Raw genomic sequence first — 12947 nt, 5'->3', positions numbered from 1 at the left:
TCTATAATAGTGTACAATTACCGAATAAGGTGCAACTCGCTAGACTTGAGTCCAGTCCTCGTTTACGGAGTTTAGGATTAGGGTTTAGGGTTGGGATAGGGCAGTCTTGTAATAAGACTAGTAGAGTTGCAAATATCATTGTCATAAATTATGATTAATGACCTCAAATAAATCAAACATCAAATGAGAATAATCGAGCTTCTATTAATTAAAAAGGGCCAAAAACAGGTGGATCATAATTATACAAGATGACACCATTGCAAAATATTCAGCATTTTACAAATGAAATACATGTAGGCCTATATCTAAAATAACATAGCCGGGCCCGGGAAACACACACTAGCGCATAATATCATGATCATGCTTTATAATATCATAGGCCTTCAAACACATGTGTTTGAAGGCCTATGATAATACTGAACAAATTGTTAAATCCCAATGTCGTGTGTTTTAATATAAGTAGTTCAAATTATAGAGCTATAAAGTCCAGTTGATATTCACCGTAGTACTAGTCTGACATCTAAATCGATCGTTTCCAACTGGTTCAGTGCTCTCTGTGTTCGAAACCACAATATTAAATGATCACAACATAAAGTCAAGTCAATTAAACCATGCGTGAATAAGTTACCTAAGTATGACGTATGGCTTAATCGATACCATTGATTACAGGGATTGATTTTCTTTACCAGTTAAATGCTACGTAGCTGGTCAATGTCCTGACGGTGTTTTTAAAATGTAAGATATTTTCCTAATATTAAAACTAATATAATGAATGCAGCAATTAATATTGCCTATTGTTTTAATAGGCCTACACTCAAAGTGTATGACGGATAATGTATTGCAGTAATGCATTCGTCAAGATAATTGCACTTGCCATGGAGTTATTGCATTTAGCTTCGAGCCTATCGGCTCTCAAGCTAAATGCAATAACTCCACGGCGCGTGCGATTATCTTGACGAATGCATTGCACTCAGTTCATTATCCTTATCATAAATCAATAAATACACAAATTATTGGGAAAATGTGTACAAGCCAACCATACAGGCTGGACAAACAAAAGTTGACTTCTGAATCACATTTAACCAAATTTCATCTTAAGCAAATCTTAAGCATATCTTAAACAGATACATCTTTGGATCAAACAGAGGATTGGATTGGAAAACAGCATTTTGAACCGCAATTAAATAATTAGAAATCTCCAAAAGAATAAACAATGCCAACACTAGCAAACGAACATTTTGTATTCAGCCAGATCCGGCATCAATGCTTAAACCATTTACTGATATATAATATATTATTAAATCCACTGGTATTTACAACCAAGTAAATAAAGATACTCCAAATAAGCAACAAAGCATTTATAACCCTGGTATAAAAACGCAGTAGAAAGGGAGGAAAGCATGACGGCAACCAATAGCCCACCATAAAACGCAGTAGAAAGTGGAGACAATCTACTGACAAGATTCTTCAGGTTTTGAAGAAACTCCACCACCCTCAATAAAAACGCAGTAGAAAGTGGAGACAATCTACTGACGAGATTCTTCAGGTTTTGAAGAAACTCCATACAAAGCTTCCAATAGCCCAATAAACCCATTCAATACCATAAAACGCAGTAGAAAGTGGAGACAATCTACTGACGAGATTCTTCAGGTTTTGAAGAAACTCCATACAAAGCAATCAATAGCCCAATAAAACCAACCAATACCATAAAACGCAGTAGAAAGTGGAGACAATATACTGACGAGATTCTTCAGGTTTGAAGAAACTACATACAAAGCTTTCAATAGCCCAATAAAACCATTCAATACCATAAAACGCAGTAGAAAGTGGAGACAATCTACTGACGAGATTCTTCAGGTTTTGAAGAAACTCCATACAAAGCATTCAATAGCCCAATAAAACCAATCAATACCATAAAACGCAGTAGAAAGTGGAGACAATCTACTGACGAGATTCTTCAGGTTTTGAAGAAACTCCACCACCCTCTATAAAAACGCAGTAGAAAGTGGAGACAATCTACTGACGAGATTCTTCAGGTTTTGAAGAAACTCCACCACCCTCTTTAAAAACGCAGTAGAAAGTGGAGACAATCTACTGACGAGATTCTTCAGGTTTTGAAGAAACTCCATACAAAGCATTCAATAGCCCAATAAAACCAATCAACACCATAAAACGCAGTAGAAAGTGGAGACAATCTACTGACGAGATTCTTCAGGTTTCGAAGAAACTCCACCACCCTCTATAAAACGCAGTAGAAAGTGGAGACAATCTACTGACGAGATTCTTCAGGTTTTGAAGAAACTCCACCACCCTCTATAAAAACGCAGTAGAAAGTGGAGACAATCTACTGACGAGATTCTTCAGGTTTTGAAGAAACTCCATACAAAGCATTCATTCCCCTTCTATAAAACGCAGTAGAAAGTGGAGACAATCTACTAATGATATTCTTCAAGATTTGAAGAAATTCCATACAAAGCCTCATTTTTAAGCATAAGCAGCATAATTGGACATACCATTTTATTGGAGTATCTTTAACCATATTTAGTTAACTGATTCACCCTTCCAGCTTTTGGGAGGGTGGGTGGGATTTTTTGGTCCATCAAGATCGAAGGAACAATTGCAAGTGCATCACTAGAAGAACTATGGACATAACAAAGGAATGAAAAAATAAGACGGGAGACCTGAATGGCTGCACACCACTAAAGTGACAGCTGACTGGACAGAAAAACTGAGCTTGTTGCTATAACAACATAACAACAACCCCTAAATTAAAACTGAATTGACCAGGAGACCAAAAAGTTTAAGTGTACTTGAGAATGCTCAAGTGGGAATAAGAGGATAAGCCTCTACACCTAGATGCACATGACAGCCTAATGTCCCCTGCTGCTGAGACAATCTAGTTTTTAAAAGGCTTTAAAAAATGGAATTGACTGTCATTGCCTAAGCTGTGCTATTGTATACAACCACGCCAAAGCTGCCTATTGTACCTATTTTGTCTGTTGCATAAATCTTCTGACCCACTGTATTTATTAGCAAGTATAATAATAAGATGCATATTTGCAATAAGTCATAATCACATATTTTCAGGTAAGTCACACTGGTAGATAAGCATCAGAACCAATTGTATGATGTTATTAATTTTTTAAGAATATGACATGCAGATGGTGCATAGATTAATCAATTACACTAAATGACATGTTCAATCAAATTACACATAGTTCTGCCATTAAAAAGGTCAGAGCTATCTTCAAATTCAAAAAGAGAGTGTTGAGAACAAAGGCAAGGTTAAAAAAAACTTAATCATCCACATACCATCTCCATCAGGATCTTCCATAGTGCCTCCAAGTGGCTTGAGGTTATCAGTCTCTGGGTCACGCTCAGCTCCTAGAATAGGCACCATCTGACCTGTACCACCTGGATCATCCATGTGTGTTCCAACCAGGATGGGTAAGAGTTGGCCTGTTCCAGAAAACTCGTACATTCCTGGGGATGAAAATATAAACCATACAAATGTTGTTCATGCATAGATATGATTGCGATAAATATCTCATTACACCGCCAAAATGCAATATTAGTAAACTGTATGTGTGATTTCTTTTTAACCATTATACTGTTACTTCAATGAACTTTTACTTAAATTGGCCAAAAGAGATAGAAAAGACCAGATGTGTGAGAGAAAGGAGAGAAAGAGAGAGGGAAAAATAAAACAGGGGGAGGGGAGAGACAGAGATAGACAAAGAGAGATCAGAGAAGAGAATAGGAGGTAAAGACAAAAAGGGGAGAGGGAGGGAGAAGAAAATAATGGGTATGGAGGAAAATGTGGATACAAAGGGTAAAGACAAGAGCAACATAAAGGGTATATATCATACTAGCAGTCCTAGTGTGTAATTGATACCAGCGTTCAGTCATGGCTAGCGACAGTGACAAAGTTGCCTTCAAGACAACTGCTTGCGATTGTCTTGAAGGCAAGGACTAATCAATCAGCAATATTGCTTTTCTGATAAAAGACAGATGTTAGCGATTGCTTAGTATGATATGGCTTGAAGGTTTACCTGGGCAGCCTCCACTTGCGGCAAGTACGGTTGCTCTGTGCAATCTTCTTTCCAAATCATGTGTTTCTTTGATAAGGTTGGTGCGGCAACGTTGCCTAGTCTTTGTAAGGTCCTTCACAGCATTCTCCAAGGCACTCTGTTCATGACGGCTATTGATGGCATCTGGGCCTAAAAGGGCAAAGGATATTTAAGTAACTTGCATTTAATATTTGAAATGCACAGCATCTACTGTCACATTTGATGCTTCAAAATTAAACAGCATCTTAGCTTAATCGACTACAAGGGATTCCCTGTATTTTGAAGAATTTTCATCATTATTCATTGCACATCAAAGAGAAAAGTAATCAGATAATAATCTGCTTGATATCTCTTACAAGCATGCACAAAAAAGATGATTTTATAAATAATTTTAAACATGATTTAAAATCGTGACTTTAAACATGATTCACCTGAGGAGACAGTTTATGTTAACATTGACAATGTCAATATTCTGGAAGTGTGACATATGGAAGTGATATATTATTTCTGGGTTCGTGCCTAAAAGCTGCTGACTTTTTTAATCATGAAAGCCACTGATTAAATTATCTTTTTAATTATTTCTATTTCGCCAACATTTTTAGAGCATTAGTCATGCCATACACTGGTCTACAGAACTTCCTTACCTGTAATAGTCTGCATAAACATTCTGACAGCCTCCATTGCACCAATCTCACTAGACATAACACCAGCATCCAATAGTGCTTGATATCCACCACTAGAGGGCACTGCATCATCTTCTGTGATTCTAGCGCCCCCTATGCGTACTGGTTTATTACCAAGAGGCTCAATGAACTGTTCACCCATGACGATGGGTAAGTAAGCATTATGTCCGTTGGAAGGCTGCATCATACCACCTACAGGAATCACATCACCTGAAAAATTGAAGACACAAAATCAACAGATTTGTTTTCCTTGTGTAACTTAATAAATCATAAATAACATGAGATTACACACAATAGCTTTCTGCCTTGCATAGAAAGTGAACTACTCATTACCCATGGCAACTTTCTTGGGTGAATTTAAAATGCTAATTATTTTGTTGCTTAATTGAAGAGTTTAGTTACAAAAGATGACAAACACCATTTTCAATCTATTTGTGTTAAGGCCCCCAACAGAGGGCACAGTGGCTCAGTGGTTACGGCCTTGGACTCATAATCTGAGAGCTTGCTTTCGGACGTGGGTGGGTTCGATTCCCGTCCCACCACCGTGTGTTGCGCCCTTGGGCAAGGCGCTTTGCCTCGCTTGCCTCACCCCACCCAGGTGCAATGGGAAGCTGTTAGGGGTAGTCACACTTGTTGTACTGATGGACCCTGCGCCACTTGTAGGCTGCAAACTGGTTCCGACATATTCTAATGACGGCGGAATAAATGTAAAGCACTTTGAGGCTGTTTACGGCATAAAGCGCTATATAAATATCTACATTTAACATCTACCCTGTAATGCTAGCTTTTAATTGACATCCTACTTTAAAAATCAAAGGTATATTTTTAAATCTATGTTCAAAATGATTGCACATTTTCTTGTCATATTCTTCTTATTTACCTATATCTTAAATCAAGAAAAATGGATATAATTATTGGTTTATGCATCTGAACACCGAGTCACCAAGAAAATAGCAGAAATTATTGTAATAGTTATCTTTGAATTGATATTTCTTAATCATCTGACAAACTGTTTGGTTGGTAAGAAACAAACAATCAAAATTGTACTAACCTCCCTCCTGATCAATAGCCACACTCAGAACTGGTACAGGTTGTTCACTGCTTGGATCAATCATCATGGATCCTATCTCTATGGCAACAGGTAGGCCTGTGACTGGATCTGTATGAGTACCAGCCACTGGATAGGCCACACCAGTCTGTGGATGAATAGTCACTGCTGAGATTGGACATTGAAGGCCGGTATCAGGATCTGACATTGGTGCACCTAGTTTGATGTCACCGGTGTGTTCAACTGAGGTCAGCTTGGTTTGTACTGGTAAGCCTGTGCTTGGGTCAGTTGGGAAGGGGGTGTATGGAATCAATGGGTCGTCTGAGCGAAGGGATTCACCTGTGATAAATATACAAAGTTGGTCAAGTATTATGATAAAATACAAGCAGAGACACATTTCTGACTTGTGATATAGAACAGAATATAACCTTGCACTGTGCAAATTTCATAATGAAAGTTATTCAAAAATTGATCTTCCTACCATCAAGTTTAAAAAGGCATGGGAATAAATTCCATTAAATAGGCTTAGTAGCTTTCATCAGTTTAAATTCACATGAATATTTAAATAAAAATACCAGGTCTGAATAGGCAATGCAGCAATCTGGGGTTGAAAACATAACAAAATATATGTAATTTTCATTATCATTAACAGTGGTAAATTAATGGAAGAAACACTTTGTTCTGAATGTCAGATGAGCATCGTGTACAAATCAAAATTTTGACAAAACTTGTTACAAATGTTACAATATGGCTTTAAATTAAAAAAACTCTCTTTAATATATCCTGCTTCAACCTACCAAAAGCTGAATCCACAGTAACCACTAGTCTGGATGTGACAGGGTCATAGGCCACATTGCCTTGTACTGGCAATACACAGCCTGTCTGTGTATGTACAAAGTAGTCAGGTGGAATGTCCATCACCATACCATTAGCAAGTACCATCTTTGCATCACTGTTTGGTACTATGAGACCAGTGTTGCTATTCTGATGAATCAATTCTAAACATACAATACTGCCATCTGGGGCTGAAGAAGAAAAATAAGAAAATGTCAGACAAGAAAAGATTTGATTTTGTACAATTGTTCATAGAATACTACTTCACAATATCTTTTATGTGAACAAGTATAATGAGTCCACTGTTAGTAAAACTGATTTAAATGTAGCAATTATTAGTTTTATCTTGAATTTCATTGTTTTAAGCAAAAAGTTCAACACAATTTTAAAGTCATCACATAATTCCAAAACTAAGTAAGTACAAGAACAAAATTTGACTTACCAAATAATTGTTCTCTAATAAGAGGCATGTTTGTTTCAGGATCTGCCAGTCTAGCCCCTGTAGCTTGACCCATTACACCCCATGCGCTGATACGTGTACATTCTGTTGTCACCTCATTGGACATACGTGCTAGGAGGGCGCCCACACGACGCACAATACTATGAGGGGAAAACAATCACATCAATGTTTAGTTCATTATAGTAGATACGTTATTTTACAGAAGTTGATATTTTCACTCAGTCATGACTGTCAAATATTATCTCAGACCCATTGCCTTGCTTGGAACCATTCTATATGCTTTGGTATGAGATCGTTTGGTGTTCCAAGGTGCATCACGGAATGTTATAGTTTATGTCAATGCCCCTTTACATTAAGATGTTTAATTACATAGCAACAATTACATCATCTTAAAGCTAGCAATCCTGACCATTTTAAATGGCCCTGATATTGTATTTATAAACATCCAAACTGTTGATTAACAACCAGTAGGGTTCATGGTTCTATTATTTTGATACTAGAAGTTTATCTACAAAAAACGATAGTACGAAAGATAAAAACAAAGCAAGCCAGGTGGTTCAAACTCACTGTTGGTGCATGCTGTCATCAAACTCATCTTCAAGTGACCTTTGACCTGAGGTGAGTCTCTCTGAATACTCATTAAGCAGTCGCATAGATTCCCGCAAGGCTGACATGAATGCTACTTGGTGTTCTTCTCTATACTTCTCATCATCTTCCATGAGCTCTAGTTGACGTTTAAGTACAGCCTCAAATCTTAATCCAAGCTCCTTACGTCTCTCCAATTCAAATTCCAACTGTACAAGTCAAAGATAATTGAAAAAAGACATATTTTTCATGAAAAAAACATTTGATAAACAGAAATCAATATTAAGGCCAGATATGACTGCAAAATGAAAGTTCTTGAATTTTGTTTTGTGCATATATGCATATTTACTACTAATAATCTGCTTTCTATGCAATGTTTCATCATTGTTGATCCTGCCGGCACCATTGACATCATCACCACCACTATTACCTGTTCCAGCTTAGATGACACCTCTGTCAATTTTAAAGAGGTATTAGAGTGGTTTGATGAGACAGGTGGTCTGTTCAATTCCTAGCTAATCAAGGTGGTATTGATTGTGTGATGTCACGAGAAGTGTCACCATAGCTGGAACGTATAACAACACTACTATTATTTTGAACTGTTAGTTTTATACAATTCAGCAAAAACAGTCTTCATGTGAATCATGCTGCATTAATCTTTAACTATTAAATGAAATACACATGTAACATACCTGTTCTTTGACCCTCTCATAGTTGGCTATGTCCTCTTCTGTTGCTAAGGCAAACTGACCTTTGAGATTGAGTTTGGCTACCCATAATCCTTTGAGGGATTGAGCATGATTGGCTAATTTCTGGAAGAGAGCCTTTGCCTAATAACAACACATGGATGAACAAAATGTTTGTCAGTGTTCAGTTATCTATAAATAATTAAGGTTAATGCGAAGAACCCGACAGACAGGCCTAATTCTCTTAAATACACCAATTACACAGATTATTATGAAAATCGTTCATAACCTTGAAGTAGAATAAAGTCCGCATTAAATAGGTACATCAGTTACATTTAAAAATAAATGGTATAGACAAAGACACCAAAAGTGATGACTTTGCCTATAAACATAATTTATTTATTTATTTATTTATTCGTTCTTTATTGAGGGTAATACTGCTTCAGTGACAAGCACTGCTTTTCAAGCAGGCCCTCATTGTATACATGTTATTGCAACAAAATATATTATGATACACAATATTTATAAAAAATAGCATATATAATATACTAGTATTACAAATAAGTATAATGGTATCATCAAATACAAGAAAATTATAAATACCATGATTCAAAATACAGAAATACAATAATTATATTTATACAAAAAATAAGCAAGCAAATGAACAAAATGTAATCATTTAGCTAGTCACAGTTGCATTTGATTTAACAGGTTTGTACACAGGTCATATAAAAGATAAAAAAAGAATAGGTACATCTTCAATTATAGTATTGCATTGTGCAAGTAAAAGCAAAATACAAAATAAATGACTTGTATTTGTTCCAGATTATTACTACACATATTATTTCCAACTTAGAGGGTAAAATGTGCATGTATACAGAATTTTTTTTTCATATTCACGCTGTACAAGAGAGCATAACGGTACTGACCTCCTCCTTCTGTCTGCCTAGTTCACCAGTCACATTTCTTGATTGTGTAGATAGATAATTATAGAAGTCTTCTGTACTGAATGCTTCCAGGTCTACTTGTTGATCATAATCCCAGAATTCATCCCTCTTCACTTCTTCTGATGCTAAATGGAAAAATATCGCAAATGTTTTTACAATTTCACTTGTTAACATATTAAGACTTGGTCAGCTTGATACATATTAATTACCATAATGAATACATGTTTTTAAACCTATTTTCAATAATGCATGTAAGGGTTAGACAAAAACATCAGTCCAAATCTTAGTCTTAATCATTGGTTTCTATGGGACAGCTAACTACAGGAAGTCGTGGGAGCTACATGTTGAAAAGTTGCCAATTTTTTTCTTTAACGTTGAATTCTTAGAGACTTAGAGAAGAGAAATTGTAAAAGGTTGCGAGAGAAATCTTCCAAAGTTGCCCAATTGGGCCACCAAATCACAGGTTTGGCAACCCTATATTTGGTGGAAAGCAGAAGCATTGATTTAAGAGTTACTCAAGTGTCACCCCACCTAATTAACATACATAGTTGGCCAAGGTCAAAATTTTTTTATCGTGTTGGTCGAAAGGGTTTCGGGTGTAGATTGTAAAAGTCCACTTTGCTCATTCATATGATACCCGTTGCCATGGTAACGACCCGGAATGTATTTTAGGCGATTTTAGCTCATTTCAGGCTCAAAATGCTGAAATTTGTCTAATAAAGAACGGACCATAGCTCCAATATTCGAGAAGGTAGAAGAAATTTTGATTATATCCTTACAATGGACCATCTTTCTACTTTCCAACAAAAAAATAAAATTATTCATGAGGTGTTCGTTTGTATCTTTTTTAGACCTGGCAACACTTATAGTTTTTCCATTTTGAAAAAGTGGCAATTTTGACCTATTTTTGAGGTGCAAAAAAACTATTGGCCATGACTCCCAGAATATTGTAATTGTGGTTGTGAACAAAGCAGACCATGCCCCATTCAAAATTGATATAAATGGCTTGGGGGATTATATCAGTAAAGCGGAGTGTTGCCAGAAAATAACACATTTATTGAAAAAGGCTAAATTTGACATAGAGTGTTTTCCCCCTGTATTTAGGTAATACTAAACATATTTTTTATGTTTGTGCATCATGTTATCTCACAATTGAATGTTTTTGATCAAGATATTAAATATTAAATGAATTCAATTCCTTTTTTGATATTTAAAGTGTTGCCAGTCTTCAAAAACAGCATTTTAATGTATTTTAGTCAAATTACTACATGTAGTTAGTAATTGGCACATATTTAAAAGTCTAAAACCAAATGATAAAAGTATAATCACTTGGACTATACGTCTAGATATTGATTTTGCAGCCTAGCAGGCCTTACGTCATTCAATAATAAGCTATGTCAACTGCAGTGTTGCCATAAAATAAGCAAATTTAGTACTTGGTCACATTTTTAAGTTGGTACCCCATTGGTGCACATTTGGAAATTTGGTTGTAATCACCTCTTGTTTGCACCTTTTGCACCCTCAAATGTAGTTCAAGAAAAGTATGCAAACCCATACATTTCTGGAAAGCTTATGCTTCAAAGATGGCCATTACATTAGCTAGCATTTGAATATACAGGGTGATCGATAGGTAATATAGGGAGTAACAAAATAATTCCACACAAAAAGTTGAATAGTAGGTATTATGCCAATCTCATCTAACTGAAATTCGTTTTTTTAAAGAAAGTACACAGTTTGCCCTTTCTAAAACTACAACATTTATGTTAATTAATTATCTGTATAATCACTATACAGGGTGTAAAAAAAAACCGAACATAATTTATTCGGAAACTATATGATAATATATAGTCCCATTGAAGTAGCTCAATATCCTAAGATTACTGACTAAAATCTCAGTTTTGATGCTGCATATACTTGTGCTGCATATATATTAGTCTGAAAACAGAATAATATCATATGCCATGAAACTACTAAAATGATTGCTTATCTTATTTTACAGGGTGTGCCAAATTTTACCGTAGTGAAATGCTATTATTGAGTGGCCAAATTCCCAGCAGAAATGTTGACAGTTAAAACTACCACTTGAAATGATGTTTTTGCATTGTTTATTGTATGCAATTCGATTCCACAGATTTCATGTGCATTACAAATGAATAGAACATTATAGGGTGTGTCCAAATTATTTTACTAACTAAATATAGCATGCATGTTAGGGCTGACATGTACAAAGCATGTCAATGTTCAAGTACACTTTTATAAATTCTAGGATAATTGTAAGAATTGCAGAGAATTTTTTTTCATTTTAAAATTACACCATTTTTATTCCATTTTTATGGTCCAATGTTCAAGCCAACACAATCAATTGGCAACTTGTCTTCCTCATTATTATATTAATTAATACAGAATTAGGAATTAACAGGAAGCTAGAAATTACTTTAAATAAATGATTTTGCAATAAAACTTTTAAGATACAACTTTTCTTTAATACATTGTAGCTAGTCCTGGTGCAAGTAGGCCTATTGGATTTCTTAAAAATGTCAAACATACGCTACATAGAAGAAATGCATTAACCGCATAGCTCCTTCCATTCTTCGACTAATTAGGAGTATTCAGTGACTGCTATAATTAATTAACGTCCCTGATTAATTGAAATGGTTGTGATTCTTTCGAAGAAATTAATATTTTTTCATTTAAGTTTTTTTTTAAATTCCTGTTATGCCTTAAAACATATTTTGCAAAGAAAAGAAAAAAAACTTGAAACACACACAGTCACCCATAGGAAATGTACATGTACATAGGAAATGTACATGCCTGCACATCATTAACCTTCACATCCGCCACATCCACCCTGACTAATTAGCTGCTGCAATTAATTGGACAAATAGGCTCTCATTTAAGCCCAAGTGTACATCCCTGCTATGCTGATAACATCTTTTATGAGGGGAACATTCAACACAAGTCACCGAAAATGTGACAAATCCGCCTTTTCTGGGTACCAACTTAAACAATATGACCACTTTCTTTCTACAGACTACATTGTCAGGCACTGATTTGTCTTCACATCTATTATGGTATTTCACAAAATTGTTGCTTGATATCCTTATAAATTTGGATCAATTCTAAACAAAGTGTTTTGTGTTATAATGTACTATATACACCAGTGTTAAAAGAAAAAGGCAAACTTCTGCATTGCAAACATTACAAATAATATGTTTTTTTATCACAAAATGTCAAAATGATTTCTGCCTTATTTCTCATAACAAGAGTTATTTTACAAGCTTCAAATTATCAATGATATCTGCTCAGTGGCATAGCTCAGAGGGCAAGGTGTGTGTGTGCCGGGGGGCTTCCCCAATTTTGGACAAGTTTGCACCTCCCCAAATATGCCCCCCCCCTCTGAACATGTCCCGCTTATGCCATGAAGATATCGGGCGATGACACTGTGTGCTGTGTTTCAACCAAATATACTCACATTATAATAATAAACATAAATATATAGAGAGCCAATAAAATACAGCATATTAAGCCGAATGATGCAAAACTCATTTTACAGTCGGCAGTGTTATCAAATCCACGCTTGGGCAACTTTTGATGCTTTCCTTTCCTTTGGACAAATCTTTGTTCAATAGTGGCA

General features: G+C 35.6%; 1 protein-coding gene across 1 annotated transcript in view; it reads right to left on the bottom strand.

Annotated features, from left to right (window-relative positions):
• Positions 1 to 12947, bottom strand: part of LOC140154381 (uncharacterized) — a 171013-nt gene that overhangs the window by 26037 nt on the left and 132029 nt on the right. Inside the window, exons 128-136 of the mRNA XM_072176948.1 lie at positions 9296 to 9438; positions 8373 to 8510; positions 7663 to 7889; positions 7078 to 7235; positions 6599 to 6826; positions 5805 to 6140; positions 4715 to 4963; positions 4053 to 4220; positions 3313 to 3483 (exon numbers count right to left, since the gene is read on the bottom strand). Coding sequence (XP_072033049.1) covers positions 3313 to 3483; positions 4053 to 4220; positions 4715 to 4963; positions 5805 to 6140; positions 6599 to 6826; positions 7078 to 7235; positions 7663 to 7889; positions 8373 to 8510; positions 9296 to 9438 — 1818 coding nt within the window. The remainder of the gene's footprint in view (positions 1 to 3312; positions 3484 to 4052; positions 4221 to 4714; positions 4964 to 5804; positions 6141 to 6598; positions 6827 to 7077; positions 7236 to 7662; positions 7890 to 8372; positions 8511 to 9295; positions 9439 to 12947) is intronic.

The sequence above is a fragment of the Amphiura filiformis genome, chromosome 6 (assembly GCF_039555335.1).
Source record: "Amphiura filiformis chromosome 6, Afil_fr2py, whole genome shotgun sequence".
In the NCBI taxonomy this organism is placed as follows: Eukaryota; Metazoa; Echinodermata; class Ophiuroidea; order Amphilepidida; family Amphiuridae; genus Amphiura; species Amphiura filiformis.
Note: the sequence above shows the minus strand (reverse complement) of the source record. Positions and strands in the feature narration are given on the sequence as shown.